Raw genomic sequence first — 17913 nt, 5'->3', positions numbered from 1 at the left:
TCATACCGGCAGTGATACAAATTTGTGACAGTTTTTGTGACAACACTTTTTCAATAAAAGGTTTGAATAGATTTGCGCAGGTAGAGGACCAACTACCGGGATCCTCTTAACCCAGAGCAGCGTCTGGCAGTCTGTCTGAGGTAAATTGTTGTACAGCCACAAGCTACTGTAAGCTATTTTATTGAGTTTCCTTTCAGCGAAATACTCTGAGTGAATTTGCCTCTGGTAAACAGTTATGCAGTGTATATGTCTAGGGCTTTTATTGTGAAAGGTAAGAACAGAAGGCGTGGTTCTGGTCTGCAGTGCCTTTGTCAAGGTTGAAAGGAGTGACAAAATTTGCCGTCTTGGTTTGGACTATGTAGCCTCTGTTTTGTTATACACTATAGCAGTGGCGCTGGAAGGATCCTACTCATAGTACAGGCCACAGTACCTTTCGTATAGGTTCCCACGTGCGCACATCCACAGTCTACTCAACGAGCGAGTGAGCGACCAAGACAGAGCGAGAAAGATTGATTCAAGATTTTTTTTTTGGTACCGATACTACATCACCATAAAACTCTGATTACCGCGCACATTTCAAAGAACAGGCAACAGGCCTGAAAAACTGGCAGCTAAATAATAAGGCTACAATATAGCCAGAGGTGCCTCAATATTATGTTAGACCCTGGGGCTACAGATGTTTTGGAGGCCATTCCCTCCCTTTACAATATGCCATGGCAATATGAATTCAGCACCCCCCGTCAATGGACAGCAACAAATAGTAAACAGAGTGCCCTCCTTATCAGTAAACAGAACATGAATCTCATCAATATAAAACCGTCAGCAATAAGTCATAACAAAGCTATGTGATCACAACATGCCACGGCAGCATTCATTCAGCACCCACCGTCAATGGAGAGCGACAAATAGTAAACGGAGTTCCCTCCTAATTAGTAAACACAATATAAAGTAGGGCTGTGCGGAATAGTTTGAGATTCAAATTTTAAATCATTTGAATGCTGCACAGTTGCAGGTAAAGAGCAGGCTACACTAATATTAGTATTCCAGTGGTGGCTGCATAGGATTGTTTCCAACTCGTGTGATCGAAACATTTCCAATAACTCTAGGACGTTGTAATGTCGAAATGTATCGAAAGAAGATAGATGTAATCTTTTTCCAAAATTCACGTTTTATCTTATGAAATATTCTGCTTCAATCATTATTTGTTGGAGTTTAGCCTTTCAAAAACAACATTTTCACTGCCTGCTTGTGCATTAACTTGTGTGATCCAAACATTTCCAATAACTACAGAGTGTTAAATCTAAAACTACACCAATCACTGGCCATCAAATGTTGTGTCTATGGTCTTGTAAAATGCATCTCAAGCACATTATTAAATAAAAAAAAATCCAAAGACAGGATCTGCTGTTGTCCTAATTTTTATTTCAAGATAGAATGTAAAAAAAAAAAAAACAGAACAAAATCTGTTTCTTTTTTTTTTTTTATGTACATACGATGCGTACAGGATTACGGCTACCGGTACCACTGCACTATAGTGTACATTTTGAATGTCCGTTCTCCTCAACATGATTGGTTGATTCCTCCGAATAATCTACCTTGTTCCAAAAAAAACGTTGCTTTTTCGCCGTGTAATATTCACGTGTGTAAAAGTAGTCATAACAAAAACCAGTGCGAAAGAAAGAAGAAAAAAAATCGCATGAAAAAACGCCCCCAATGTGTAATGGCCTTTAGTCCATTTTAGCTTATAAATAGTTCACACACAAAAAAAGTAATGTAAAGATGAATCTCAAGTTGATTTTCTTCATGAATTAAAAATATTTACTCTCCAGATCACTAAAAAGCAGTGCTGCTGGAGCGGTGCTCTTCGTCTTGGGTTCACATCCAAAGACCCGTCGAGGATCAACCCAGACACTTTGCCGAAGTACGCCTGCCCCGACCTGGTCTCCCAGAGCGGCTTCTGGGCCAAAGCACTGCCGGAGGAGCTCTGCAACGAGGGAAGCGTCATCTCCTTCTGGGTGGACAAGAAGGGCCGGGTGTTTTACCGCATCAACGACTCCAGCCCAATGCTATTCTTCAGCGGGGTACATGCCTCTGAACCTCTGTGGGCTCTCATAGACGTCTACGGCCTCACCAGGGGGGTCCAGCTGCTAGGTGAGTCATGCACGCAGAACCAGGTCCTTTCCGAGAAATGATGACTCCGTTTGAATTGTGAACTTAGCCCCAGTATTTGGCTTTTTTTTTGTTCTTTTTTTGTTCTTTCGGGTCAAAGAGATTTTTAGCCATGCTTGTGTCGCGCCTCTAAGGATGGCAATGTCGGTCAGTTGGTCGGTCTAGACTGAAATATCTCAATGACTGTGATGGATTTTCATGAAATTTGGTACAGCCATTCTTGGTCCCCAGAGTATGAATCCCAATGACTTTGGTGATCCTCTGAATTCAAATTGATCCGATATCTTCATGGTTTCATGGTTCATGACCAAACATCTGCAAAACTATTGACATTCCCATCAGCCTCAGCTGTACTTTGTGTTCAGTGCTAAAAATGTCAGCATACTAAACATATGAAGCATGCTAAGGTGCGATGGTAAACATGACAAACATACAGCTAAACATCAGCATGTTAGCATGCTTACATTGGTATTACAGTCCCTAAGCACAGCCTCACAGACCTCACAGAGTCTTAATACTACACTCACCGGACACTTTATTAGGCACACCTGTTCAATTGCTTGTTAACACAAATAGCTAATCAGCAGTAATCACATGGCAGTAACTCAATGCATTTAGGCATCTAGAGGTGGTGAAGACGACTTGCTGAAGTTCAAACCGCGTACCAGAATGGGGAAGAAAGGGGATTTAAGTGACTTTGAACGTGGCATGGTTGTTGGTGCCAGACGGGCTGGTCTGAGTATTTAAAAAACTGCTGATCTACTGGGATTTTCACGCACAACCATCTCTAGGGTTTACAGAGAATGGTCCGAAAAAGAGAAAATATCCAGTGAGCGGCAGTTGTGTGGACGAAAATGCCTTGTTGATGTCAGAGGTCAGAAGAGAATGGGCAGAGTGGTTCGAGATGATAGAAAGACAACAGTAACTCAAATAACCACTCGTTACAACCAATGTATGCAGAATACCATCTCTGAACGCACAACACGTCGAACCTTGAAGCAGATGGGCTACAGCAGCAGAAGACCACCCGGTACTAGCACTGGCCACTTTATTAGGTACACCTTGTACCTAATAAAGTGGCCGGTGAGTGTATAATGCTGCGTACATTCTGCGTCTGATGTTTTTTCCAGTGTGAGTGGTTAAAAGGTGATGTTACATACAGCTGCGCTACTTTTCCCACATCCACCAAATAGCCCAGTGGAAAAAGATGGTGGGAGATTAGGTAGATTGTATAGTTACCACGGTCGTTAGTATCAAAGAAATTTCCCCTAAAGGGGGAATTTCAAAAAATCCTTTCTAACAAGTTCTCCGTGCTGTTTAAAGGGTCATTACATCAAAGAAATTAAGAGCAAACAGGTCCTCCGCAATCATTAACAGCAGTTTTTCACCGCACTGCATCAGCTGAAGTATGCTTGGATTGTAGATTGAGATGCATTCATGAAGCACATCGTGCATCAAAAACAGCTGCCTCCAGTTTTTGAAAACAATGCAAAACTATGTAAAATAGATAAATAGGAATCCTTGTGGACGCCTCGGTACTTATTTATAACCATTTCCAAGAATTGCGCAGCCTCTCGCCAAAGAATAGAGGCTGTCAGCGCCGCTAATAAAAATAGAAGAGGCTCCCATATTGTGTAGATAGTGCCATTTAACCTCATTTCTCCCGGTGTGGTTGACAGCAAGAAGCGTGCTATCTCGTGATGGACTGTTTGGTATCCAGCGCCAGAGTGCCACTATCTGGGGTTCACTGGCCTCGTGGTGATGACCAGCACACAGCTCTTGTTGGAGAACAAGAGGAGTGTGTTGGTCATCCCAAGAGGACAGACAAAGAGGAGGGATGATGTCAGGTAATGACATGTCTGGGGTGTTTTTCCCAAGACAATCAAACCAGAGGAATGTCTCACTCTGTCGATCTAAGTCTGCGTTCGACTTTGATCACCTATAACACAGATTCATATGTTTAAATGAGAGGTACGGTGTATTAACAGAATATTTCCATTTTACAATTAAAATCAAGATTTCCAGCTTTGTGCACTTTGGTTAGAGTTCATGCAATTTGTGCCTGTGAATGAGGCCAGCAGCCCTAAATCCCACTGATTGTACTCTGGTTTTCCCACATCGATCACCTTTATCCCCACATCGATGGCTTAAACCGAAAAGCCTCGGCCCTCAGTCAGCTGAAGGATCACTTGGCTATCAGCTTTCCTCTATAGCCCGAGAGCGTCACCACCGGAGAGCATGGTATATCTCAAAGGCCCAGTATTGTCTCGGCAGTTGGCCGCAGTTCAGCAAACACTTAGCCTCTGAACACATCAAAGTCCGGTGTTGTGAACTGGCACATGTGCACATTTTCCTTCAACAGAAGGGTGCATTTTGATTCTTAATGATGCTTACACTGGGGTCTGAAATTAATGCTGCACCAGCTGATAAACTGAGCCAAATTTCACCTGTTGTGGGCTTGTTATCACACAATCTGTCCAGGTGGGAGTTACAGATCTGCTGCAGTTGTTTTTCTTTTACCGGAGACAAATGGAGCGTGGAGCTGTGAATGAGCTCTGTGGAGTGTAGAGAATGGCTCGGTTAGGTGACCTTGATTTGGCTTTTGAGATAAATGTGCAAGACAGTAAAAATATGACAGAAAATAAGTTGTGATAAACCCGTTGACTTAAGTGATATGGATTGCTGTGTTGGTGAGATAATGTGTTTTAAGAGCTTAAGGTTTATTAAAGGGGCACTCCACCAATTGTACACATGGGGATCAGTTTACTTGTCACTTAGAGTGCTACTCAGTCTGTGAGGCAGTTGTATAACTTCATCTGTGGTTCTGAAGGGAGCTTTTTAAAAGAGTACTCCACCGATTGACCATTAGCATTGCAGCTAAGGCTGACACCTTCTGATCTGTTGGTCGATTGGTTGGTCGAGATGCTCTCTCAATAAAAGCACTTTCTTAATCCATTATTTTCAAGGGCGGTAGGGTCATTATTTATTCTAGATCTTCCCACTACTGTGGGCGAGGGAGAAGAGAGCACTCTCTAGCTGCAGCTGCTCCCTTGAAGAGCTTGTCTCTGTCCTCTGTCCTAACAATTGTGCTACTATAATGCATAAAGTTAGCAGTTTGCGGGTTTGGATGGTTTATTAACACATGTTTTTGCAGGTAGTGCAGTGCGGATTGGTTTTCATAATGGGTCAGTTGGGTGCGAGTATTAAAAAACCCTGACCCGCTCATCACTACTTGAGTGTGAACATATCAAAATTGTCATTTTCAATATGTTTGGTCCATGGATGTATAAAGAGAACCCGATACAGCGTCAGAGGCGGGCTCCCATTCATTCCTATGGGAGTTGCTCAGTGGCGCATGAAGCCAAAATGGCTCGACTGCCTAGTGATAGAGTACCCGGATCGTCCGGCAATCTTCCGCATCGATTGGGCCCATAGAGCGGGCGCAGTAAAATTTCCGTTAACTCCGCCCACCAACCCTCGGTCCAACCGCGGTCTGGGTCTCATTCACATGAACGGAGGAAGGGAAATAACTCTGGATTCGGCTATTGGTGCATTTTACAACTTTTAGGACCTAATGATTTAAATAAGGCTTATTCGAGTGTTCGTACTGGGTAGTTTATTCACCTCAAAATAATTATACTCTGAGTTACAGACGTCTCTTTCCCAATGTAAGTCTATGGGAAAAAGTATTTTTGGGCCCAATGGCATCACGTAACGGACACAGAAGTCGTAGCACCTCCGTTTGGCCACTAAAAAAATTTGTTTCACAGCCCGGCACTCTTCCTGGGGGCTTGGTTTGGTCTAATAAATAGCCTGAGTGTTGAAATATAACTGCAGGCGCGTTGACAGCTACTTCTATTTTCAGAAATCATATGAATAAGGGCAGATGTACTTTGGTCGGCTTTGAGTCTGTTGTTGTCATTCAAGTATAACATAATTTGGTTAAAATAATTTAATATGCTTTATTTATAATTCATTTAGACTACCACGTAGCATGCACTCTGCACTGTGGGCAATTTAGTTAATCTAGAGATAACATGCAGATTTTCTTTTCCCCCTATTGACCGATCGATTGGTTAAAGAATAGGTAGATTTTCAGTCGACCAGGATGTTCTTTGGTTGACTACAGCCATTTAACATTGTTGGACTCATGATGGACAGTTTTGAAAAAAAAATTTAGAAATTGTCTTTTTTTTCATTTTTCTTCCCTGTCAAAACCTGGCGCCTACATTACCAACAATGCAACTTGACCGCCAGCAGTTTGGTCAGAGATTTGGGTGTGTTATGCTAGTAGCAGCTAATGTAGCTTCAAGCTGCTGTAGCTTCAAGCAGAGACGAGGAGCAGCCACAGAGGTCTGGTAAGCTCACTTCTTTCTAACTCAACACCCCAAGATTATTTTTCATTTTCAAACTTGTAGTCTTCAGACCCAACTGACGCTGACTCAAGTGACATCACTCGAGGAAATTTATCAGATTCACGCAGCTCCCTGTGGGGAGCCTCTCACAAAAGGCTTTTGCAACTTTCCACATATGCAGTAGTACTCCCCAAGACCTCTAAACAGACTCTGATGTGTAAAATTGGTTAAATTCCCCTTTAAAATCGGAGAAAATGACCTTGATGATGTCATCGACTTCAGCTTGAGATTTCTAATTCTGCAGGATGCGTTGCAAACTGAGTGTGTGGGGTTTGAAAGACTTTGGCATTTACCATGAAGAACGGGTTCTAATGAAAGATGGTATTGAGTTGAATCATGGGTCATCATCAATTGTAGGATTAAAAGTTTGACCGATACTGGGAACTAAAGGTCAGAATAACATGATATCTGCTGCTTCGATTTTTACTTTTCTTTTTTTTTTTATCTGTCTCTTGAGAGTCCCTTAACTTTATGAAAGAGCTGGAGTTCCCCTTTGAGTTTATGTTGAGAAAATAAACACTGTATATATGGAGTATGATAACAGACCTCCATTTACCCAAAACATTTAACCATTGCTTCTCTAAGCTGAACCATTCTTGTGATGTGACCTCATTCCCCAGCTGACATCAGCCGTCAGCTCGCACCAATCAGCCTTCACTCTCTCTTATTTTAAGACCCATGTAGTGAGCATAACTGTGTCTGATCACATCCTTTTTCGCGAATAGCTTCCTCGCCTTTAATATTTCACGGATTCATTATGAAAGTGTCCCTGCTCGCATGTCCGCACACATTACCGTAAGTGTCACACTTTTTCTGCAAGCCGCCACCTGAGTATAAACTATTGAAGACAGTGTTGCAGGCGCGATGTGTCATTGCTATTCTGATCAAATCCTTTGGTAGTTTTATTATTTTGCTTCAACTAGTTGTTTCTGTGATCCTGGGGTGAATATTTCTGTAAAACCAAAGCCTCTAAAATTGGTTGTGAACCCATGATAAAGTTGCAACCATTTTTTTGTTGATTTTTTTGAACATTTTTTTATTACTATTATGAAAGTGATGTATTTTAGCAGGGCTAAAGTCAAACATTTGTTGTTGTTTTTAGCCTGTGGATAATCTGCATCAGACGCCGTTTGTGTGCCTGTTTGATCTGTTACAACCTTACACACTGTATTAAGGAATTCATCACAGCCGCTACGCACCGCTGCCTTTTCGCTTCTCTCAATGCAGCCCGCTGTCAAACAGCTTTCCTGCCATCAGGTCTTATTCGGATCTTTTTCAAGCGCCGGTGTTGTTTCCTCTCTAAGCTTTTATCAAGGGAGTGCAGTTCAGTAGCTAGCCACCCATGCAACGAGTCAAAGGTGATCCTGAGATCAGTGAGACAGCTTGAAAGCTGAGATGGTGTTGCGTAAGAGAGGAAGCTAAATTAATCTGCTGAAATCAAACTGAGCCGCGGGGGCTGTGCAGACCAACAATGCTGCCCATGCAATTTAAGAAAGATCTGTTACATCACCACACTTGTCCTACTCACACAGCTATCAATAAAGACTGAAGTGCCTTGCTTGGGTTTTGTACAGAACGGCCTGTGCTACGCTGAGGCACATAAGGCCTTAGAGGGACTGACAAAAGGTTTCCTCAAGTGTGTAATATGTCTCAAGCAACATAACTTGTTTTCAAAGCACAATTTGTCAGCTGTATTTTCGCAAATGTCCCTATTTACTGTATTTCTCCGAGCAGTATTTTAAAAAAACGTGGCTTTAAATAGAACTTTGTCAGATAAAAACACTATTTCCAAACAGATAGATTTAAAAAATATAAAGTTTGAAACATAAGTTTGTTTTTTTCCTGTATAGTTAACTTTTCAGCATTTGAGGTTTGAGTTTCCAGAAATCAGGTCACAAATAAACTTGCAAGTGTTTTCAGTTTCATTTCCCTGAAGCGAGACACATATGGGAATGCTATACCTTTCTGCAGTCAAAAAAGGTAACGGCGCTCCCTTTACACATGTCTTAACAGAATGTGTTTGTTTATTGGGACGACTCCCGGGAGACCACACCGCATCCACCGTTTTGTACAGGTATGATGGATTCCTTCCAAGTTAGATAAGCGGAGCGAGTCAAAGGCATCGTTTGATGGATGCAAGATGCTCTACTGGGGGTTTGTTTACTAGAGGTAGATGAGTCACTTAATCACTGACAGACTGGTAGTGATCCGTGAGACCGGCGTCAGCTAACATCATCTGCAACCTGTCTCTCTAGTCATTAGAGAAGAAATCCAAAATGGCTGCCAGACTGTCAAGAGGCTGCATGCATCTCAGGTGATTAAGAGGAGGGTGTTGACATCAATCATGTCTGTACATGTCATGGCAATGCATTAGGCCTGTAGAGCATCATGGTGGGGAAAACCTTGCGCTGTATGCTTTTCATGCCTACTAACATCCTGAGAGACATCACTAATGCTTCCACCTCGGGGGACGGAGGGAGCAGGTTTTTAAAGAAGGTTTGCATAGATGCAGCTTTGTATCCGTGTGAGTGGCTCTACGGATGGGAACGCCATTCTGTCTCTTCTCAACAAAAGAAGGGTGGATTTCCATGAAATTTTGCATTCATGGTTCTCCAGAGGAGGAATCCGTACAACTTTGGCGGTTCCCCGACTTTTCATCTAGCGCCACCAGCAGGTCAGATTTGTCACATATTCTGTGAGATACTGGATTGATGTATTGGCACCAACTTTTGTAGAGACAGTCATGTTTCCCAGATCATGACTTTGGTGATCCCGTGACTTTTTTCTGTAGTGCCATCATGTGTTTTTTTGTGGTTGTGTGAAATGTCCCAGCAAATATTGGATAGATTTTCATGAAACATGTCACAAATATTAACGCCCCCGCCTCATCTAGCACCATCAGGTCAAAATTAAGATGGTGAACATCAACTAATGATTATTTTAATTATTGATTATGTGTTGATTATTTTTCTCAATTAATCAATTAATCTTATTAATAATAAATAATTAATAATCTGTATTTATTTATTTTTATTATCATTATTATTATTTATTTTTTATTTCAAATTAATTACGCGCCCACCATGTATTCTTTAAGCTTAAAGTAAAATCAACAAATTTTTCATCAATTTGTCATCAAATTCTTGTTTTCCCTGAACAACTATCCAAACCAATCAAACGGTCAAACTAGGCAGCGCTGATCAAATATGAATTAATATTCTTTTACTCTTATACGTATTTCTTGCGTAAGATGTTTTCAGAAACATCTTGTAGTGTACTGTTTAGCTGTTTGATCGGAGTTTGCGAGTGATTGACAGCTGCTCAGAGACGGCAAGGCTCAAGCTCGGCTCTGATTGGTTGTTTTCCTCCGGTCTGTGAAATCTTACAGATGCCATTAGGAGCACCGGAGGACACAGAGGAACATGATTTTTTTCAGATTACCTGTCTCATGCACTACTGTCAGGATATAGTGACCGTATTTGCTCCAACCTGCCTACCGCTGCTGTAATTTAAAACCAAACTGCCAGTTAACAGTTAAAGATCGCTTTACCTTTGACTCATACCGGTTTTGTCAACAGAGACAGGGTGTAAATGCTGAAAAGCTCTGTGCTGCACAAACACGTTGGGTTGCCTGGACCTGATTGTGCTGTACTTTCCTTTCTTTGTGTCTATTTTGGTCTGTCTGCTACAGATCTCACTTATTGTTTCACTTGTCAACATAGATTATGTGGAGTTTCACAGGGTTTTGATTTGTGGATGAAAAGGTTTTAAATATAGAGAGGTCAGAAAGGTGCAAGCTGAGATAAGTGGCCAGAAATACAGCGTACGGTCAGCCTGGTGACAATGCAGGTAAAAATGGTTCAGTATGACCGGATGAAGAACAAAATGTGGGCTATAAAACATCAATTATAACTTTAAATCCAGTGTTAAACTTTATCTTTAATCCTGTTTATTACACTGTGAAGGTGTGGTCCTAACCTGTTTCTACAGGCCTTCACAAGGGACCAGAGCTAAACTCTTTTGTTAATTTTGATTTATGAAGACACACAATAGGCCTGAAGGGTCCGATTACCCTAAAGTACTGCAAATGGATGTAGTACTAATACGTTTGATTTCTGGTCTGGTGCTTACTGCCAAATCCTCCAAAACCAATAAGCATGGTAATAACAATATGCAAAGTCATCTGTCAAAAGTCAGCTTCCAGCCAAAGGCAAACAGCAGACAGTGAGGGAGAAAGGCAAAGAGAGATGCTAAATGTCTCCATTTTATAAACATTTAGTGATTTCCTTGAGCTCAATTCTTTTGGCAGAATTAGACTGAAATCATGAATCATACTACAGCCTGTCACATTTCTTCTCTCTTGCTCTCTCTGTATGCTGATCACACCAATAAATCATATGAAAAGCGATCCTTTTTTTTTTTCTTTCAAATGACTGGACATTTAAAGCTGATTATTATAGTCGCATTAAGATTTTGTAAGACCCTGTCCCAAGTTCCCCTCTTCTGGAAGTTACTGAAGCCTGCGATTTATCTCCAGGTCAAGAGAAGCAGTTTGGCCCGTGTTGATACCTTTTTTGGGTAAAAATCTTAAGGCGTTCTTGTGGTCCAAGGCTGTGGTAACCTTGTCCATTTATAAGTAGGTACATCGTCCCTCTTGGCTTTCCCATCATGTTTGATGCTGAAGCTGTAAATATGCTCCTCGGCATTCAGCCAATCACAAGTCCCCAGTACCTTCCCAAGGGCAGTATTAACATAACTTGACGTGCTAAATCTAATAAGTTTTGTATCTACTCTACTTAGTATGTTCAGGTACATTATAGAAAAAAAAAATCATGCTACAATTGTATGATTTTGACCATCTTCTTCTACAATGCAGTATTTTTATTGCAATTTGTTAATTGCTAAAAGTGATGTTTTCAAATTTGTAATAGCTGGTAGTAGTTTCATCGTGATTGGCATCTGCAGCTGCACACTTGGCACTATATCCTGATAATAGAGATACTTAATTATAGTGCATGAGTCACCTTTTTTCGCACACTAACTGCCAAAACAATGTACTACAAGGATTAGAGTGGAGTATTTATACATGGGGTTGAATTGGGATGCAGATAACCTAAATTCCAGTGCAAAGGCACTTTAGCGTAGCCCCTTGTTTATTGCATTTATTTATAGACTGGCTTGCCACGATACAAAGCTGCAACATGAACAAACAATTTAAAGATATAAGGATAAACACATTGTGGAGGCAGGACTTCACGTTGGGAGTTGAACAAGGTTTATATGGGGCCAAGAAAATGCAGAAAAATCTGCAGTACATTGGCTGTAATCAGCAAGAGAAAAACTTTGGATGAAGGCAAACATGGTAACGGTGCCTCTGAGGCTGGTGTGAGTCAAGGAGAGCAGAACAAAGCGCCAAGAAATGACTTGGAAAAAAAATAAAGAATAAATAAGAGATTCACAGACTCATATTGTAGGGGGAATTGTCTTTGTCATGGTATTTTGTTTAGCATGTGGGCTAAAAGAAACAAACTACAGCCAGCATACAAAGCACAAGTACAGTTGCTGGTCTTTGAGGTGAATCATAATGACTTGTGATTTGGTGAATGCAAACCAAACATAGACTGTATATAAGAACTGGACATAGTCACCGTGACGTCATCCATTGGTTTTTTGGACTGCCGTTTTGAAGCCTCGAGTTCGGCATTTTGACCATCGTCATCTTGGTTTTTGGCTGACGCCATCTTTTTTTGCAACCAGAAGTGACACGAAAGGGGGGAGCTAAGTACAACCGAACGCTGAATAAGACATTATAGGCGACCAAAAAGGTTATAATTAACTTTCATGAACTGAAAACACAGTGTGAAAAGGTTAAAGTTCTAAGATGAAAACAAGGACAACTTCCAGATCGCACAACACCGTGGTAGCGACCTGTCAAACACAAGGTAGTCACGCCCTAAAGCGTACCCTGCTTTATGGTCTATCTGACTCTAAATGGGACCATAATCTACTAAATGAACATCATGCTGTATTGAAGAAGATTTGAAACTAGTGATTGAGACCATAAACTCATGTTTACAATGTTTACTGAGGTAATAAATCAAGTGAGAAGTAGGCTCATTTTCTCATAGACTTCTATACAATCAGACTCCTTTTTGCAACCAGAGGAGTCGCCCCCTGCTGGCTATTAGAAAGAATGCAAGTTTAAGGCGCTTCAGCATTGGCTTTACTTTACAGACCCAGGAGCTTCCCACTGAAACCAAAACAATGAGCTGAAAGATGCTAAAAACCTTCAGCTTAGAGGAACTGCAGAGCGAGGTGTTGGTTATCTGTGGGTTCGTAGCTACGAGCGACCTCTTTAACTTTACACAGTCATTTGATCTATTGCTCATATTAAAAAGTAGATTATAGCTCAGTCCTCTTGGTTTTAATTTAAAACAGAACCAAAAACTAACCAGGCTCCTTATCCCCATTACAAATGATTTTTTTTTTTTTTTTTTCCCTTTATTTCTCCTCTGGACCGTTATTATAACTGAAGTAAAGTCATTCTGTCAGACAAATGGTTACAATGAAATGAGAGGCCTGGTATAAACTAAAAATGTCCTTTGACCTAACATCTGCCAGCATGTACACATCGGGATTAGGGTCCATGTATTTATGCGAGCTCTGTTTCAAGTGATCTCAGTGCTTGGAATTTATTTGATTTGTTGAACCAAAATAAATGCCGCTGGACAGGCTATTGTGCCTCAGCTGGGATTTAATCGACCCAGATGGAATCGAACAGATTTGCGGAGAAATCAAAATAGGAATCGTAATGGAGCCTGTCAGGTTTAGGTCCTTGGAGCCCGGGTTGTATGGGGGGAAGCCTTCAGAGAGGAGGCTAATCACTTTCAGATGACCAGATTCTAGTCCCAGTGAAGACGTTAACGTGTATTCTGTGTGTATTTAGTGTGCAAATGTGTCCATCTGTGCCATTTTCATCGAGGTTGTTTTGACCAAAACAATAAGATGAGGCTATTATTGGAGAAATGTGTTCGAGATCAGGTTGAGACAACTCATCAACACTTTGAAGATACTCAAGTATTCGGTTAAAAAAACGAAAGGAATCAAAGCAGGACTGCGTGACAGTGCATGTAGAGACACTTCAGTTGTTTTAACTGGCCTCGGAAACACTGACATCCCTGCAGTGCCGAGCGTCACTTTCACTGCTGCAATTTGTCACCTTTCTTTCCACTATCATAGTCCAAAACTCAGAAACATCTGGCACTTAAACCAGAGACTCGACTTGATCTCTCAAAAACGCCACACATGTGTCTCCTATTGCACATGGCATCTCACAGACCCCAAACTGTCAGGCTTCTCCCCGTGTATCGATATCGTAGCGCGCTCCAGCCTGTTTGCCCCTCCTGCTTCATATACTTGTGCCACTATCTTGAGTGGGACACCACCACTCCTTAAAAGCTCATCAATGCAGATTTCCCCCCCGGAGCCATTTTTTTTTTTCTTTGATAAGCGAAAGCCCTTCCCTCTCCTTTTTGGGACAGACACACAAACCTCCCTCCCCCCCCCCGCGGCCTCCTTTCTCATGACAGATGACTTCACTCACTCATTCTAGACGGAGCCCTGGATAGGCCCCCCTAGGCATGCATACTTAGGGCAAATCCCCAAACACACACACACATGCACACAATTGGTGCAGCTGACCTTGTATTGAGGTTGCAGCTTCACTAAAGCCCCCAAAAGCCTCCTAATCCTGTTCCACCGGGCCAAGGAATCAACTGAACCCTCCCTCATCTATTCAGTACCATGCCATTGTCTGAGAGCTGTTCAAGACTAAAAAAGGCATACATAGAAATTGAATGGAACGATCAAAAACTACTGTACTGTAATACATGCAGGCCTCTCTGAAATGTATTTCCAGATGAGGTGGAGCCAGGGTGTTAGCAGTGTAAACGGCTTTTTAACCGCATTACGTTAGTCGTCATTCTGGCATGTGTTCCATGTGAAACAGGATGCCCGTTTTTCAGTTATATCCTGGACGTCCTCCTTTGCTAACATAACATTTTCTTTCCAGGAACTGGTTTTTCTGGATCGCGTTTGAGAGTTTCTGTCCCTGAAGGTTGCGACTTGTTTGAATAGGCAAACCTTTCTCACAGCTACGACGCTTAATAATAAAAAAAGCCAAAGCCAAGAGGTCAGCCACTGACCCTGCAGAGCGGTGTCAGTCTGGTATGTGTTCCTCTATTTAATCAGAGCTTTCCTCCTGAGATTGAGTAGCTGGAGCTGTTCAGAGACCACTTCATTTTACTTGGACAATTTCAGCCGTGCACTTAATCACGTCTGTATAGTTTTCGTGCCTGGAAAAAAAAACAAGTGGTTCATACTTTGCCACGCTATTCAAAAGTTTCAAGGACTTGGACTTAAAAATGTAAAAGCTGAATATAATCACCATTATGCTCATTGCATGCTATTGTAAAAACCACTGGAGCATTGCCAAATGTTAAAAGTTGAGCTAAGCTGCAGTGGAGTTTTTTCTGTGAGTGCCCTCGCTTAATTTTCTTAAACGTGATTCAGAGGACAAAAGACAAGACTGCACCTGTCTGTGTCTGGGTGACATTTGAATGAGTCATCTAAGAGGTAGACTTGGCTCAAGAGTAATAACAAAGCGTGTTTACACCCAGGCTACGAAAATTTGAAAAGATTGTTTGTGGTTTGAATAAATCAAGTTAGTGGTTCCCAACCTACTTATTCGTCAGACATGTTCGCCACAGCCCCAAATGAACCCAAGTTCCCAGTCACGGTCCAAATGTGTTCTTTTGAATATGATAAACTGGATATAATTGAATTATTTATGGATATTGTGACAGTATTTTTTATTCAATTTGACCGCATTAACATGGTTAGTTTGATTAAGTTTGCATTTATACTAGGGCTGTCAATCGATTAAAATATTTAATTGCAATTTATCGCATGACTGTCCATATTTAATCACGGTTAATCGCAAATTAATCACACTTCCGTTCAAAATGTAGCATTTAATCCTCTTATCAACATGGGAGTGGGCAAATATGCTTGCTTTATGCAAATGTATGTATATATTAATTATTGGAAATCAATTAACAACACAAAACAATGACAAATATTGTCCAGAAACCCTCACAGGTACTGCATTTAGCATAAAAAATAAATGCTCAAATCATAACATGGCAAACTGAAGCCCAACAGACAACAACAGCTGTCAGTGTGTCAGTGTGCTGACTTGACTATGACTTGCCCCAAACTGCATGTGATTATCATCAAGTGGGCATGTCTATAAATGGGAGACTCTTGGGTACCCATAGAACCCATTTTCATTCACATATCTTGAGGTGAGAGGTCAAGAAACCCCTTTGAAATTGGCCATGCCAGCAGCAGTGTTATTTCTCCTCCTTTGCGACAAGCTAACATTACATGATTGGTACCTTAGGTTTTCTAGTTTCATATGATGCCAGTATCTTCACTCTAGTCTCACTCTTTAAAACTGAGCCCGCTACAACCTAAAAATCGCAAATTGTGTTAATACGTTAAAGAAATTAGTGGCGTTAAAACGAATTTGCGTTAATGCGTTATTATGGCGTTTACTTTGACAGCCCTAATTTGTACCATTTGGAGTGACAGAAGCTGAACATTACAGTCATTTAGACATTATTTTAAACGATTAGCCATTCCCTCTAGCTATTTCAAATATGTTCAGATAACTGTTTCAACTTCTGTGCTCGCTTGCTAATAGTTTAATAACTTTTATAGTTCACTCTATATGTGCAAACCGATATCACGCCAAAGTGTGTAATAGACCCACCTATCCACCAGAGGATAGCGTGTTAGTGTCACGTTTTACCTTGCCGAGGCATGAATATTACACGCTTGTACGAAGGTGCAGTACCAGCAGGGGACTACAAAACACAACAACTTAGTTAGGTTTTGGAAAAATGTCATGGTTGGGCTTAAAATAAGTACGTAAACTAAGTAAAACACGTACTGAAACAACATAACATCAGTACGGTAAAAACATGTCACAAACGTCACTAATATAACAAAACAACGGTCTTGATCACCGGTCTCCTGGTCGAAAGTCCTGTGTTTGTTGGACCAATCCACCTCCTGTCCCACCCACCATAAGCATCCTTTCTCACTTTTTATTCTACGTCACTAGCTCCGACACCGAATTCACACCAGGCAGCGGCGAAGTGCAGCTCACCGCAATAATTAAATTTTTCTGCAGCCAAGAGGCGTATTCATGCGTTTCAGGCGGGAACAAATCCTTTGTACCATAGGTCAACATGTCACAGGAGTCACAGGATTTGTTTACTGATTGGCTGCGGGTAGTCTCTGGCCGCACTTCGGGCGGCGCAGCTTTCCATAGACATTGCATGGCAGCTTGCCGCAGGCAGCACTTCGCCACTGCTCTGGTGTGAATTCAGCGTGAGCGTAGCATATTCATGCGGATGCATTTACATTGGGTTCAGTACAGACTATATGGCGTGAAAATGACACGCTTAAAGCAAGAACGGCATTGTTATTACAGGCTTTAGCCTTTTACAATATCACGTCATTCACTCGCCTTTTTCGTGCGACCGGACTGGTATGCGAGTATATATATTTTTAATCAATTTTTTACTAATTAGATGAGCTCACAATCTTTCCACATACCCCCCCAGGGCTACAGTTACTCTGGTTGGGTATCACTAGACAGGTTTAAAAGGACCGTTCCAGCCATATCTCTGCTATGTGTGTGTTTTTTACGAGAGCAGTCATGCAACCATGCTATGAATGTTGGGTGTACATACATAAACACGTGCTTATCATAAGACACGGAAGATAAACATAGCGTATTGTGTGTTTCAAGCTGTGTAATCTCACTGTGCGACTCAATGCTTTTGTCAGGTGTTTAATGTGTGAAAAATCTGTCCCAGACTCCTTTTAACCCAAACCGAGAAAGAGATCATACATATTTATTTGGCTCACGTCTTTATCTCTCAATGTTCTGTGTTCTTTTATCTTTTGTTTTTTTCCCACCATAGGTAGTGAACTTCCTTGTACAGTAGTGTTGCTATTCTCCTCACGGCTTGTTTTGACTGCTGCGCCACTCAAACTGTGAACCGCGGGAAGCCGCAACGGCAGGAATAGAAATTATCTCTTGTAGCCCAAAGTCGGCTAACTTTGCCTTGAAGACGATAAGGCTGCTAATAATAAGAGCCTCATGCTTGGTTGTGGACACTCTTGACTGAGGAAGTAATTAAGTTCAAGCAGTTTATCAGCGGCTGGCCGGAGATGTGCTGTCTTTGTGTGATAA

General features: G+C 41.5%; 1 protein-coding gene and 1 long non-coding RNA gene across 2 annotated transcripts in view; one reads left to right on the top strand and one right to left on the bottom strand.

Moving 5' to 3' along the window:
• LOC141773932 (uncharacterized) overlaps window positions 1-17913 on the bottom strand; it is a 46126-nt gene that overhangs the window by 8667 nt on the left and 19546 nt on the right. The window lies entirely within an intron of this gene.
• LOC141773927 (E3 ubiquitin-protein ligase NEURL1-like) overlaps window positions 1-17913 on the top strand; it is a 41289-nt gene that overhangs the window by 8996 nt on the left and 14380 nt on the right. The window contains exon 3 of the mRNA XM_074646101.1: window positions 1830-2151. Within this exon, the coding sequence (XP_074502202.1) occupies window positions 1830-2151 (322 nt within the window). The remainder of the gene's footprint in view (window positions 1-1829; window positions 2152-17913) is intronic.

Source organism: Sebastes fasciatus, chromosome 9 (genome assembly GCF_043250625.1).
Source record: "Sebastes fasciatus isolate fSebFas1 chromosome 9, fSebFas1.pri, whole genome shotgun sequence".
Classification (NCBI taxonomy): domain Eukaryota; kingdom Metazoa; phylum Chordata; class Actinopteri; order Perciformes; family Sebastidae; genus Sebastes; species Sebastes fasciatus.
This window is presented reverse-complemented; position numbering and strand designations above follow the sequence as displayed.